This window comes from Poromitra crassiceps, assembly GCF_964638095.1.
Source record: "Poromitra crassiceps genome assembly, chromosome: 28".
Taxonomy (NCBI): Eukaryota; Metazoa; Chordata; class Actinopteri; order Beryciformes; family Melamphaidae; genus Poromitra; species Poromitra crassiceps.
In genome coordinates, this window is record NC_139651.1 from 4,398,447 (window position 1) to 4,414,393 (window position 15,947).

The 15,947-nt window shown below is 43.3% G+C and overlaps 1 protein-coding gene and 1 pseudogene across 2 annotated transcripts in view; one reads left to right on the forward strand and one right to left on the reverse strand.

Annotated features, from left to right (window-relative positions):
• The window catches only part of LOC310799849, a 449,550-nt pseudogene that overhangs the window by 194,881 nt on the left and 238,722 nt on the right, over positions 1-15,947 (reverse strand). The gene's annotated exons all lie outside the window — the stretch shown is intronic.
• Positions 1-15,947, forward strand: part of efl1 (elongation factor like GTPase 1) — a 137,398-nt gene that overhangs the window by 34,038 nt on the left and 87,413 nt on the right. Inside the window, exons 14-16 of the mRNA XM_083662225.1 lie at positions 7,853-8,016; positions 11,446-11,609; positions 14,830-14,968. Of these exons, the coding sequence (XP_083518351.1) occupies positions 7,853-8,016; positions 11,446-11,609; positions 14,830-14,968 (467 nt within the window). The remainder of the gene's footprint in view (positions 1-7,852; positions 8,017-11,445; positions 11,610-14,829; positions 14,969-15,947) is intronic.

Below are 15,947 nucleotides of genomic sequence, written 5' to 3' on the forward strand. Positions count from 1 at the left end.
CTCGAGTATCTTTGCCTCATTGGACAGCGAGTGATCGGCGTTTGCTAAATCACAGCGTTGCTGTAAACTGACCCCCCCCTCCATCCGATGACACCCGTTACAGCTATCCTCAACAACTAATTGTACAGACATTATGAATTTAGCGGCAGGGTGACTCGGTATGCTAACTGCCTCATTCAAGTCTCAGTCTCTCTCCCTCGACGTGATTGGTGGAAATAATAAACTTTGCAGGGATTTGTAGAGGAAATGTTAGGGTAATGCCGTGCGAGTTTAAGACATTGCAATGTTGTATTTTGCCAAGTCTGGGTCGGTTTGTTCTCTCACGGAGTATGCCTTTTTTCATGAAACAAAACAAACCTTGGAACATCTGAACATCGTTCAGAACATTGAAAGTGTGAGTAAGAACGGGCTCATTTTGTAAGAATAAGCATATTTGTAAGAACGAGCTTATTTGTAATGTATGCCATATTGATGCGCTGCAATCCAAAAATACATGGTGAGCATTATACTATATCTTCTTGGCGCCCGACGCTCCTTCCCTCCAGCTACTTGATCTCCCGTGTATCTGATGCAGTGTAGAAAGATCTTACTTCAGCCTTCTGGCTGCTATCTCCTCTCCTCTCCTCTCCTCTCCTTTCCTCTCCTCTCCTCTCCTCTCCTTTCCTCTCCTCTCCTCTCCTCTCCTCTCCTCTCCTCTCCTCTCCTCTCCTCTCCTCTCCTCTCCTACTCCTACTCCTCTCCTCTCCTCTCCTACTCCTCTCCCCTCCTGTCACAGCACTGGATCCTAATTGCAGACTCTGCCAATGCACTCCCAGGGAAACGGAGCAGCAAGCAGAGGAGAAGAGCTGTGGACAGCTCTGTCAGAGACAGAGGGGGGGTTTGAGAGAGGGGATACGTGAAGGAGAGAGCCAGAAGAAAGGCAGGTCATCCCAGACTGAAAGCCATAGTGGAAAAAGCCTGTCCAAAATCCTGGCTAATGATCTCAAATCTCAAATTTTCTCAAATTCTTTCGCATGAAGGACCCCCTAAACTGACCAAAATTAGACCACGGACCCCCATTTGATAGGATTTTGTCCGAAGGTCCCCCCATATGATAAGATTGATGTTTTATTACAGAAAGTGTATAAAACTCATGACCAAAATAGTCATTGAGTTACTTACGAATGGAATTATAGCGAAAATAAATGACCCCCCTTTTGGCTGGGGACCCCCTGGAACCCCCTCAAGGAGCCCTGGGGGTCCCCGGACCCCCATCTGAGAACCACTTGCTAGAGCATCCATTCCCTGTTGCTGGACACCTACTGACTTTTCTGCGGCTGCCCATGGCCAGACCCACCTACGCCAGACCCACCTACAGAGCAGTCGTTCACAAGTGACCACATGCCATCCAGGCCTCAGAGTCTTTCACTTTTCATTTCAACCAAAAAGTAGAGCAGCTGATTTGACTGATGAACACACCTTCAGCAAGAGGAAAGGAACTAATTAGTGAGAGCCGGTGTAGCGATTGGTTGGAATTAAAACCAGCAGACTCAATCGAGTTCAGTTCACTTCCAAGTCCACCGTTGTGGATCACTTCACCTGTGCCAGTGTGAACACAAAGCGTTCCAGGTTCACTTCTCTCACTGTTGGCTTTTTTGCTCATAACAACTTCAGTGTTATCGCCTGAGTTCTATACCTTCATCGCCCGAGTTCATTCATTCATTCATTCATTCATTTGTGTGCTGTTTTATATCCTGTGAATGTGTGTCTTGTGTGTGTGTGTGTTTGTGCACTGTGCAGAAATGAATGAGCTAGAGAGGCTGCATCCCTGCTGGCAAGCACACACACACTGAGGCAGTGCCACTGTTGTCATGGCAGCCATCATCCATTTGGCTCTCAGTGGCAGTTTTGGGGACTGGTGGAAGGAATGATGACACCGCCTCTGTCCCCACATACCACTGCATGCCCCGCCCCCTTCCCCAGCCCCAGTTTCTACACATCATGTCTGGTCCAGAGCCGTGTACCGTAAATTTCGGACTATAAGCCGCGGCTTTTTCCCCGTTTTTTGGCCCTGCGGCTTATATAACGGTGCGGCTTATCTATGGATTTTTTCAGGGAAAAAAAAAAAAAAAAAAACGGAATTCTCTCTTTTTTAGCACTCTTTCTAACTATAAATCCACTTCTGTTTTAATTTCCTCTCTTGCCCTCTTTTCACCACACCGCGGACACTGTGTGCACTGTAAAAAAAAAACACAGGTGGTGTTGTGTTATGTTGTTTTGTTGAAATGTTAATAAATGGGAGCTTCCTCAAACAGCCATCTCTTTCCCGACAATCCCCTCTGTGCATGAACCCTTACATATGGTAATTAAACATTAAAACACAATAAAAAAAAAAAAAAAACATTAAAACACCCGCGGCTTATAGTCCGGTGCGGCTTATATATCGCTGCTGTCGTTCCAGGACCTCGAATCTCCAAAACAGAAACTTTTCAGGAAGTAAAAAAAACCTGTTTGCTCTTCAACTACTGAACCAAATGTCGTCAAAGTTGGCACATGTCTTAATTATAGTTAGTTTCCCGCTGAATGTGTCATTACTTTATAAATATCTGACCTGGATAAGCTCAAATGATGTTGTTTATATTATCAGTCCGACTTGGAAGCGCTTTCTCATGGCCAGTCAAGCGGGAGGCAGCCGCATCCTCATGCACGAGCCCCCAAGCTCCAGGCCGCGGGCGCGCGCGCACGAGCAGCAGGATTGCCCCTCGCCTCTCATGGCCGATTTGGGGCTTTCGCATGGGGTGAGAAATAGTCTGACATAACGTAACGTTAACGTTACTTTATTCTCGTCAGAAAGCACTCCGATTTGCATGTTAAAACAAGTTTGCAGCCTAGGAATAACTGGAAAACATTTGATTGATATATTAACGTCAGAGGAAGCCAGGATGAGTCAAAACGATATGAGAAATACACAGCGCGTCTGCCGTGTGTCTTTTCCGGGTTTAGTGTCCTGCGTGGGGGGGTACACACGGAGGTAGGGGGGGGATTTCGAGGTTTGACTGACAGATTGAGGGCGAATGGCGTTACGAGATTTACTCACAAGCTCGTTTGAATGCTTTTCTATTGGTTGCATTTGTTAAAAACCACACAGAGACGTGAAGGGTGACCAATGGCATTGATTCATGACAAAAAGTAAGAAAGTGAAAAAAGTGACATTCGAGGTCCTGGCCCGACACCGACGATATGTAACAAACAGGCAATTTTGCTGCTGCGGCTTATACTCCGGTGCGCCTTATAGTGCGGAATTTACGGTATATAGAAGAGTCGCGACATCTCCATTCACTCCAATGGACCAGTTTTTTTACTCTCAAGAGTTCCAGGAAGTAAGGTTCTGGATTAAGCAGCGCTGTCGAGTTGCAGCAAAATGGACAGTTTGTGTTGTACTTTGAAAGTTTATTTATTCATTTATTTATCAGGGACAGTGTACATTAATCAACAAGTCATGTAAGTGTAACATGACATGTAAATGTATCAGAGTTAGCTAGATAGCTAATTTCCATCTGTCGTCCCTGGTGTGTTTTTTTTTTTTTTTTTTTTAATCAAATTGTACATTATCAGTTTCAAAAATAGCGCGAGACCCCTTCCTGGCTGTTCATTGGCTAACAGTGTTGGGCAAGTTACTTTCAAAATGTAATATACTACATATTACTAGTTACTTTCATTTGAAAGTAATAAGTTACTTTACAATGTTACTGTCTGTGTAGAGTAACTCGTTACTTATTACACTACTTTTGCATTACTTTTACCAAAACAACAGCAGCAGCAGAATGACATCGCCGCCCCGGAACCATCCCGAAAAATAATTTTAACCACCTTGAAGTCAGTGTGAACAATACAAAATTCTAAATGTTATTCTTTTCCTTTGTTATTGTCATCTGTAGTGGTTATTTGCATAAAAACACCCAGTTTGATTAGGAAATTATTGTATCTTTATTTAAATATGTGCTTTGATTTAAAAAAAAATCACTCAATTTGTAACTTGTGTTACTTGACAAAGTAACTGGTATAATATTACTGAAATCCTATTAGTAATAAGTTATATTACTGAGATACTGCTAAAAGTAATATATTACATGTAATATGTTACTTTTGTAATGAGTTACCCCCAACACTGTTGGCTAATGAGTCATGCATTTTGCTCCTCTGCTGACGCCACTCTCTCTCTAAATTGCTCTGGTGTGGTGGTCCTTATTGAGCGGTATCTGATTGCTAAGAGCCAGTGAAACTTACATGATGGCGAAAACTTCTTCACAACTTAGCAACAAAATGTTCCCACCACACCACAGCCCCTCTCTCTCTTCACAGATTCGGAAAGAACCGTACGCCATGCTTGTTGAGTCTGTGCTCGTTGTTATAGGAACAGCAACTCTTAGCTATGGCAATTATTCTCAGAGGGGTCATTCAGTTCACCAGAAATTATCCCAATTAGAGAATGCAGAAGAATGACTATTATAATGTTAGGTTTCATCTTGTGTCATTATTTCCTCGGATACAGTGCAGACGGCTCTATAATTCACTACTGAATCAACAAGAGAAATCTTCCCATATGCACCGCTGGGACAAAGAAATGACCAAATAGGGGTTCTTCATAGCCCTAATATATTCTTCGGGACATGAAAAGCTCATAAGGAATCTCAGGAATTGTAAACGTCAGTAAGTCTGCCCTGGAGATAATACAAACAAACCTTACTAAGCATTCACATTTGGTGAGAATTCCCACTATAATGAGATACTGTTGGTCAGGACCAGTGTTGGGGGTAACTCATTACAAAAGTAACATATTACATGTAATATATTACTTTTAGCAGTAACTCAGTAATATAACGTATTACTTATAGGATGTCACTCAGTACTATTATACCAGTTACTTTGTCAAGTAACTCAAGTTACAAATTGAGTTACATTTGATTCAATCAAAGAACATATTTAAAAAAGATACAATCATCTCCTAATCAATCTCCTTTTTATGCAAATAACCACTATAGATGACAATAACAAAGGAAAATTATAACATTTAGAATTTTGGATTGTTTACTGACTTCAAGGCGGTTGAAATTATTTTTCGGGATGGTTCTGGCTCGGCGATGTCATTCTGCTGCTGCTGCTGTTTTGGTGAAAGTAATGCAAAAGTAGTGTAATAAGTAACGAGTTACTCTACACAGACAGTAATATTGTAAAGTAACTTATTACTTTCAAATGAATGTAACTAGTAATATGTAGTATATTACATTTTGAAAGTAACTTGCCCAACACTGGTCAGGACAACTGAGACAACTGACTCAGAGCTCCATAAAACTCAAGCTACAAATTTAGACTCCAGCTTTACCGTAAACTCACCGTGGGGGCATTCACACAAAATGTCAGAAAGCGTATCGTCTCACTCGCCGTTTTCGGTTGCATTTTTATGCGCCCGAGCTAGAACGGAAACGATCTGCAGTCGGGAATCCTCGAGCGGGTATAAAAGCGATGGAGTGTGTTTTTGTAGACAGCTTTAGTATCAATATATCGTTTCATTTTCCACTCTGCTTTTTTTCCTCCCCCCGTAGCTATCGCAAAGTTAAAAGGTCTGCTGCTTGCGGTTCCCGAGCGTCTTGCTCCACTGTTTGGAAGCCATTACTTCATAACCGCGGCAGTGCAGTGCCAGAAACCCCAGCTCATGGCATTCCCATTATTACCAAGCAGGAGCGACTGATTTGACCTCTTGAGGAGAAACTCAGTGCGACTCTTAGCTGTGGTTCTGTTGGTAAGCATGGTGTGGACCAGCGCACCCTGCAACACTGCACAGCGTGGGGTGCGTGTTTTTGGTGAGCAGCAGTGTTGGGGGGGTAACTCATTACAAAAGTAACATATTACATGTAATATATTACTTTTAGCAGTAACTCAGTAATATAACTTATTACTTATAGGATTTCAGTCATATTATACCAGTTACTTTGTCAAGTAACTCAAGTTACAAATTGAGTTACATTTGATTAAATCAAAGCACATATTTAAAAAAGATACAATAATTTCCTAATCAAACTATGCAAATAACCACTACAGATGACAATAACAAAGGAAAAGAATAACATTTAGAATTTTGGACGGTTTACACTGACTTCAAGGCGGTTGGCATTCTTTTTTCGGGATGGTTCCGGGGCGGCGATGTCATTCTGCTGCTGCTGCTGTTTTGGTAAAAGTAATGCAAAAGTAGTGTAATAAGTAACAGGTTACTCTACACAGAAAGTAATATTGTAAAGTAACGTATTACTTTCAAATGAAAGTAACTAGTAATATGTAGTATATTACATTTTGAAAGTAACTTGCCCAACACTGGTGAGCAGCGATACCTGCGGGGATACCTGCCCTCACTGAAACATCTGTCCGCATTTGGTCCGTTTCTCTCTTCGGGTTTTGGACAAAATCATGTGAGGAGGAGGAAAGACGCCCGGGGCTTTGGCCATAAAAGAAGTGGACTGTGTGCTGCAGAGTTGGGCGGCTAGTTGGGGCTCTTTTCTGGGCTGTCATTCAGTGAGGTTTCGCTCTCTTGTGGCTTTTCATTTTAGAGCCCCCGAATTTAGGCTCGAGTCCCGTTTTGATCTAATTTATGCAAAACGGGTCCGCAATCAGTCCCGCCGAGTCGGCAGGGCTTCTTCTTCTTCTTCTTCTGCTGTTGTCCAGGGGGGCGAAATTATGGGCTGTTTTAAGTGGTTTGTCATCGCCGAGTTGAACTCGGGTTTGCGTTGGATGCCGTCACTCAGGGCTATTGTGACCAGCTGTGTTGCTGTAGCCACTGCGGTCTCTTTGAAGGGGGGGGCACACACCGCACGCATGCACGCACACACACACACACAGACGCACGTGCACACACACACGCACGCACACACAGGCACACACGCATGCACACACACACACACACACACACACACACACACACACACACACACACCGCACCACACACACACACACACACACACACACACACACACACCGCACCACACACACACACACACACACACACACACACACACACACACACACACACACACACACACACAGGGCATGTACCCAAAGTAATTTCGGGATAATTGCGTTCTGTTTTCTCAGCACGCCCTAGAGGGCCGTATCTGGGGAGTAATAGTCAAATGTAACCTCTGCTACTTGTCAAAGCTCTCGCCTTTCCCAAGCCGGGTCCGTGTTTTAGAAGTGGTTCTGTTTCAGGTGTTGACAGGGCCCGCTTATGAGGAACCATACGGCCCGAGAATGCCCTCTGTCCCACTTCTTACTCATGTCGGGGGGATAGTGACGCCGTCGCGCTGCACGTTGGCGTACGCAGTCCAGTGTCGTTTCAGTCATGCAAGCTTTATGCACATCTGGTGATGTAAATGAACCATCTATGACATTTTGAATTCATGCTGGTTCTTTTTTTTTCTCAACATGCACTTCGATACGCAATGACCTCAGTCAGCTTAGTCGGCTCGTGGTATCCTTTGATTTCCAGGAAACCAGCAACCAGAAGAAAAAACAACCAGATGTGTTCCTGTCAACTTTTGGCTGCTCTCTGCCATTGTAGGACAGAGTTTTCTTGCAATAAACCTATTTATTATCATGACATAACCTTTACTTATACAGGGTCGGTCAACTGAGCGCCATCTCTAACCTCTGGGAAATTGCCATGACATGAGGTCAAATGCTATTCTGACCTGTGTGTGTGTGTGTGTGTGTGTGTGTGTGTGTGTGTGTGTGTGTGTGTGTGTGTGTGTGTGTGTGTGTGTGTGTGTGTGTGTGTGTGTGTGTGCGTGCGTGCGTGCGTGCTTGTGTGTGTGTATGTCTTCAGGCCGTTGACCCAGGAGGTGATTGCTCAGCGCAGGGAGCTGGCCAGACAGAGACATGCAGACAGGATGGCAGCCAATCAGCAAGCAGAGAGCCACGAAAGCCACGCCCAGTCAGGAAGTACATCATCATCACAGGCAGCCCAGCCTGCCGCAGACAACATCGCTAGTAAGTAGAGCCGCAGCTCAACACTTACACACGTCTGGACGAAAGTTGGCAGAAAGGTCGGTCATGGGCCAACTTTAGAAATGATTACCTGTCCACGCCCACTAGTCAGAAGGGGGTGTGGCAATCCCAACGAACTTCCACACAGATTAACGCAGTGTATCTTAAAGTGTGGGGCGCGCCCCACTTGTGGGGCGCAGTGGTATTACAGGTGGGGCGCGGGTGAAATCCGCGGAACCAATGTTTTAGCCATTTTTAGGTCGGACTTCTTTTCCCCGTGAGGAAATAAACAAACCCCGCGCTTCCGTAGTGACCCGTTCATTCATCAGACAGACTGGAGGCTGTTTAGTTTAGATTAGTGCACAATGAAGAGACATTTGGCTGGGACAAACAAGGAGTCGGAGGGCGGCAGTCAACTAAAAAAACCGAGACGAAAATATGATGACGCCTATCTTGCTCTGGGATTCACAGTCAATGCGGTAGGAGACGAGGAGAGACCAGTCTGTGTTCTCTGTCTGAAAACTCTGGCAGCGGACAGCATGAAGCCTAACAAATTAAAAAGACACTTGGAGACAACACACCCCACTTTCGTCAATAAGCCACTCGGGTTCTTTCAGAGGAAACTCGGTGAATACCGCAAGCAGGAAAATCGCTTTGTAAAAGTGGCATCAGTGAACAGCAAAGCACAACTAGCGTCATACAAGGTCGCATACAGAATTGCACAGTGCAAGAAGCCGCACACCATCGCTGAGGAGCTCATACTCCCAGCAGCTATCCATATGGTGTCAACTATGCTGGATGAGACCAGCGCTGCAAAATTGAAGACTATCCCGCTGTCCAATGACACAGTTGCAAAACGTATATGTGACATTTCAAATGATCTCGAGGAACAACTCACGGAAAAACTGACAGACACACGTTTCGCCTTACAAGTGGACGAGGCTACGGACAGCAATAAAGACTGCTTGCTTATCGCCTATGTTCGCTTTGTCACGTCGGAGTCACTGAGTGAGTGAGGATTTGCTGTTTTGCAAGTACGTTACAAGCAGAGCAACAGCTGAAGAGCTATGCTTCTGGACAGTTACCTGACACAACACGGGCTGAATTGGGAGAACTGTGTGGGTTTTTGCAGCCACTAATACTGAGAAAACTTGAGTCCTCACCATTATTATTATTATTTTCTGCACAGGTTGCACTTTATTATTCTTTTGAAAAGATTTGCAGTGGAAAACAGGCTCATTGCAGCCACTAATACTGATAAAACTTGAGTCCTCACAAATGTCTGCACTTATTATTTTCTGCAGGTTGCACCTTATTATTGTTTTGAAACGATTTGCAGTGGAAAACAGGCAGCCCTTAATACAGTGATAGTGACTTGAACTCACAATTAAGATATTTGAATTTATTTTGTTTTGTAGAGGTTGCACTTTATTGTTATTGTTTTTGAAAAGATGTGCAGGGCAAAACAGCCAGAATATAGAAATGAATGGTCATTATGTCAATAAAAGTTAAACTTGGACCGTTTTGTTTCAATTTTGTTGGGGCGGTGGGGCCCGAAAGATTTTCTTCCTCCAAAGTGGGGCCTGACAGAAAAAGTTTGAGAACCACTGGATTAACGTAACGTCGTGAAACTTTGTACACAAGTAGGTCATAGGCTAGTCTCGCAGTAGATACATATCTATGTCTGGGCTACAACTCTTGACAAGTGGTTAACCCATTGATACCTGATGCAGCATTTGCGTGTGTATCCCTTTAAGACCGTGAACCGCGTTAACGCGGTTCACGGTCTTAAAGGGATACACACACAAATGCTGCATCAGGTATCAATGGGTTAAGGACTGCCTGAGACAAAAACAAAATGCATGACACATGGATTGACCAACCATGGACCTCCTTATTTCCGTGACGCAACTCGTGGGGCGGTACATTTTGAACCATGCACCAATGCAAGCAGAGAGCTGGACTTTCCGTAACAGCCGAGCCAATCAGATTTGACCTTAGGAATTCCTACGGCGAAACCCGGGCTTGTGATTCAGACCCTCCGTCGCTGGAAGCGTGCTGACGTAAAACGTTGGGTGGATTTGTGCGTGGCCAATTACAAAAAGGCACCCGGATTCACGTAACAACACAAAACTTTGTATAAAGACTGGTCATGGGCCAAGGACGAACTGATTCACTTTGTGGAACCCTGCTCCCCAGAGCCGTGTATATAGAAGAGTCGCGACATCTCCGTTCACTCCAATGAACCAGTTTTTTACTCTCAAGAGTTCCAGGAAGTAAGGTTCTGGATTAAGCAGCACTGTCGAGTTGCAGCAAAATGGACAGTTTGTGATTTACTTTGAAAGGGTCCGACGTTTAAAGAATCAAATTGTACATTATCTGCTTCATTTTAGCATTCAAAAGTAGCACGAGACTCCTTCCTGGCTGTTCATTGACTACTGAGTCACGCATTTTGGACCTCCGCTGATGCCACTCTCTTAAGCTGCGTTCACACCGACCTATATGTATATTCGCCCGGGAGAAAAATCGCTGGGCGTCCGAGCGACAGAGACAGAGCGATAGGGAGAAAATTCGCTCGTTGCCCCAGATGAAATATCCCAACTCGGGCGAAATTACACTGGTATCAGTCGCTCGCTGTTCAACGCTGATTGGCTGCCGTGTGAGAGTGAGTCAAGGATCACACTGGCTTGGAACAAACCGCTGGTTTATTGTGTGGCAACAAACCGCATTGACAGCTGATTGACAGGCTGACAGCTGACATGAAGTGAAGTCTGTACTACCGGTATAGAGCTCGCATTAGGAGCACGTCGATAGGCTTAGCTTCTAAACAACTACGGTGGCTCGTAGTGGACAAACATCATGACATTGCGTAACGTTATAGCCCCCAGATGTCCGTCAATTATTGTGCCTGTTGATGAGCGATTTAAACAGAGCGACAGAGCGATTCCAAAGGGTTCAATCGAGCGACGGAGAGAAAAATAAATATCTCGGTGTGAACACGGCTTTACTAGATTGCTCTGCTGCTCCCTCTTCATTGTGATCGGTTTGTCACCTTTTCTTTATTGCGATTTATCCATTGCCTCGTCTTTATTGTGATTGGAGGTTTCTGCTCATGTAGTTCCCCTCGGCTTTAAAAGAAACTCTAGTCTGCACTGCATCTTAGTCGCTGCTGTCTGCTTTGACTTTGGGGGGAAAAGGAGCTGGCAGTTAAAAAAAGAACAAATGCAATAGATCTCTCTCTCTCTGTTTCGATCCAACTCTATGCACTCCTAACAGATAATGTATAGTAACTGACAACATGCAGCTCCACTCCACATGCTCCACTCCACATTATTATGTGCAAGACTGCAAGTATGCTTGTGATTACAGTGTGATGGTTCACTGTGACTGAACCTCAAAGGAGTGCTGCTCGCTTTTCCTCGTGTCTGTCAGCCCAGATGGAGAGTCTGGCAGTGAAGGAGCCAAAGCCGGAGGAGGACGAGGAGAGGAAGGAGACATTTATAGCCTTCGCCAGGGTCTACAGCGGCGTGGTCAGGAGAGGGCAGAAAGTGTTCGTCCTGGGACCAAAGTACGACCCCGCCCAGGGCCTCAGCATGGTAACCCCCCCCCCCCCCCCCCCCCCCACATCCATACAACCTTTATACACCCTGACCTCCAGGGCCTCAGCATGGTAACCCCCCCCCACATCCATACAACCTTTATACACCCTGACCTCCACAGTCATGCTCGGAGCCGATAAATCCACACCGTCGGTCGAACGCATACGTCAATTTGTGCTGCGTAACCATAACCATAAGTGAGTAGGATAGATGATGCATCATCAGTCTGTGTCTGTCTACATGCCTCAAACAGACAGATTTTGAGCGATGTCGGGGTATGTCGTCGTCGCAAAAGATGGGTATTTTACTGTTGCGTGTCTTTTCCATTTCCAGTGTGTTTGCACCATTAGCCTGTTGTGGATTATGCATTAATTACTTGTCCTGTGCGACAGTGACAGCAGTGTTAAGCCCAGTGAAATCCAACTGTTGAATAGGGACAATATACAGATCCTTTCCAAAAAATTTGAATATCATGTTTTTTTTTCCATAATTCCTTTCAAAAAGTGAAACTTTCATAGATTATAGATTCATTACACACAAAGTGAAATATTTCTAGCCTTTATTTGTTTCATTTTTCATAATTTTGGCCTACAGCTCCAGAAAACTCCCCAAAACAGTATTTCAAGAAATTAGAATAGTGTGAAGAAAATCAGCAGTTACTTCTCAGTTATGACTGACTCCAGCCTCAGTCCACTCCCTCTGAATCTCCACACAAATTTTTGAATCGTCTTTGCTTGACAATCCGCTGAAGCCCACGGTCATCCATGGTATTTCCATGATATTCAAATTTTTTACATTCCCTATGCCGGGCAGTTTTACACATCTCCAATAACAAAACAAAAAAATCAAAATATCAAGTCGAATGTTCTGTCTTCTCTTCTGTTTTCGCTATGGGAGGCAAAGCTCCCTTCCCATGCACTGACAGCACTCAAACCAAGTGTGGAGAGAAGTGTGACTACAAGCTTCCTCATTAAGACAGAAATGACCGGCTGGAGAGAATTCAGATCAACTATCTTCAAAAATGAATCTGGAAATACAATATGTCTGTCTGTCATTCGGTTTGTTTGAGGTGACTGCAGGCAGGAAGAAGGTGTTGCACCCATCTCAGTAATTAGCGGCATAGACTTGGTATTTTGGATGGGAGGTAATTAGTAGATCATTCAGGCAAGTGCAGGTCACTTGCCTGTAAATCTCGGACCATCTCAAAAACACACATCATTATATTATGCCACGGTGCCCACCGGATATTTTCCCTCTTTTACAGTTTTCTTTTACAATGACAAAAATCTGAAGGCTTTCTTGTCATTTTAATGATGACCAGTGACACTTGAGCAATGGTGATGTCATCAGTGATGTTACTTGAGCAATTGTGATGTCATCAGGGATGTCATCAGTGATGTCACTTGAGCAATTGTGATGTCGTCAGTGATGTCACTCGAGCATGCCTTCCTGGCTGAGGCTTTATAAGTGGTGGGAGTATAATGTAAGTAGGGAAAAGAGGTAGGGTGCAAGATTCCTATCCTAGTCTTATAAAAGCGGTAAACCTTTTTTGGCTGTGATTTGCAGTGATTTCAGAACAGCTAAGAGCGTTTCACTAACCCAACAGTGCATTTTAGCTGTTATAAAATCACTGCAAACCACAGCCTCTCGTGGCTTATTGCTTAAGAACACACTGTACGTCTGTACGGTTGTATGAACAGACGTGTGCACTAAGCCACTTATTCATTCACATAATGAGCACCAAACCATTCAAATCACCCAGTGAGGCTGTTTCCTTTGACATACAGCCCTGCTAAACATTCTGGTTGAAGTTCCATCATGGCCCTCTCTTGAATGGTTGTGAAGAGATCTTGATGTATAGAGAGACACATGGGGAAACACATACATTACCATAAAAAGAAAAAAGAAATGATTCATTATTATTTCTATTTGACTATTACTTATTATTATTTATTATTATTTACTATTACTATTATTATTATTATTATTCATTGTTATTATTACTATTTTAAGAGCACAACTTGAGCGGTGCAAACACCATTTTACGCTCGATTTCCAATTCTCTATGGTATGCTAATAAAAGGGAACATAAAAGGACCAATTTCTCCTCAAAAGCTTTCACTTACACTGATTTTCAAAGAGCATAATCATATGTTTTGCAATTTAAATCTCCAGATATAGATGATTTCGGGGTTAATGATAATCATTTAGTGGCCCGTTAAACAGTCAGATTATTTTCCCTTTATGCCTTCAAATAACACAATTTGTTTAATTATTTCTAAGATTTCATTTGATACAGCTGAATGTGATTGTGTTTGATGTTTCCCTGTCTCTCTCTCTCTCGCCCCCTCGTTTATCTCCTTTTATCCTTTATAATTCCTTTTGCTGAAAACGTAGAAGTTTTATACAACTAGAGGTTTAGCTGTAACTTTTCCATCCAACTGTCAGGTGAATAAATAAATATATATATATATATATATATATATATATATATATATATATATATATATATATATATATATATATACTGTATATATATATATATATATATATATATATATATATATATGTCACAGAAATAAGTTGTCACTTAGGTCACAGTGTTTTTTCTATCAGCTGAATGTAAAAACACATTAAAAAACACACAAGAAAATGGAAAGTCTCTAAGCAATTGATTAACATTGGGCAAGTGGTTGTTCTCTGCTGTCGGCTAAAGGCCAAACGTCATGCTGTCCAAATATGAAAAAGACAATAAAGACACACTTGGTAATATTATGTTGTACCAACTAATGGACTTGATGGACTAACAATGATGGCACCTTATACTTGGGTGCGACTACTGACAATGTGCCATATTTCCGAGTGGGTTTTTGAGGACAGATATTTTATTTGACTAACCGTTTTACTTTTCAGAACATCCAAACCACTTGTCAACTGTCAATAAGATTGAACCAACCATAAGGCCTTTCAAGTCTGGCTTAATATTTATTCAACAATTTGCAGTAATGAAATGTATTCAAATTTGACCTTTCCATTCAGCATTTGCTTTTCTTCACATGATTGGCATGAAAATGTTTGGAAATGGAAAACCAGCTATTTCATGCAATGAGATCCAAATAATACAAAGTAGGGATATTCCAGTGCTATCGTTGCTAGCTTCATACTTCATAGCACGTCGCACTCATCCCCTCTTTCTTCTCTCCCCCCTCTCTGTCAGTTATCAGAGGGCTGCCTCAGTGCCTCAGAGTCGCTGCCTGCAGTACCTCATCTGTCCTGCTGCTCCATGGAAAGCCTCTACCTGCTGATGGGCAGAGAACTAGAAGAACTGGCAGAGGTGCCATCAGGAAATGTTCTGGGTAAATACATCTACTCCTATCCCTGCTCTACTCTACTCTACTCCATTGGTTCTCAAATGGGGATCCGGGGACCCCGAGGGGTCCGTGGCACTTTGCAAGGGGGTCCGCGAAAAGTTTTCAGGAAAATAAAAATAAAAACTTTTTTTTTTGCGAAAGCTTCATAGTTTAACGGAAATATTGTATGCTTTAAATCTAAAAGGGTTCATGGATTACATTCTAATCTAACAAACCTATACATTTAAAAGTCAAGCACGTTACCGTGGAAACAATTAAGCCCAAAATCACAAATCAGAATGAGGGGGTCCCCGGTATATTTTCTATCTTGTAAGGCGTCCTTGGCTGAAAAACATTTGAGAACCTCTGCGTCTACTCTCTACTCTGCATTTTGTTCTTTGGTTTGTTTGGGTTTGGTTCACAGTACTGCCCAATTTCAAGCCAACCAGGGTTTGCAAATACGACACATAGACTCACAAGTAGCTCATTTATTAGATGTTCCAGTAACCTGTCAACCTGTCAAGGTTAGAGGTTTTGGCGGTGAGGGGAGCCGGATCAAATCTTCAGGGCCACCGCGTATCTTGCCTGGGCCCCGGGACAAAATGATCCCACGAGGCCCCGACCCTCCTCCAATTCCATCCAATTAAATGAAACAGGGCCAACTGACCCTGTTGTCCCCGCCTGTCGACACTCCTGCAAATCCTTGTAACTTCAGATGAGCATGTTGCACTTGTGGTTTGGAACATACTCCGACAGGCAGTCTGAAAGATACAAAGTTGCTAAACCATTTAAGGATTTAAAAACAAAATAGAAGAATTAAAAAAAAATCTATCCTCAATGTTACAGGTAGCCAGTGCAGGGATGCTAGTCCTGGTGTAATATGTTCACTTTTTATGGTTCTGGTACTGGTGTAATATGTTCACTTTTCCTGGCTCGGCTGCTTTACGGCCTCGACCCGCTCAGCTGTTGAGCATTTGTGGATACT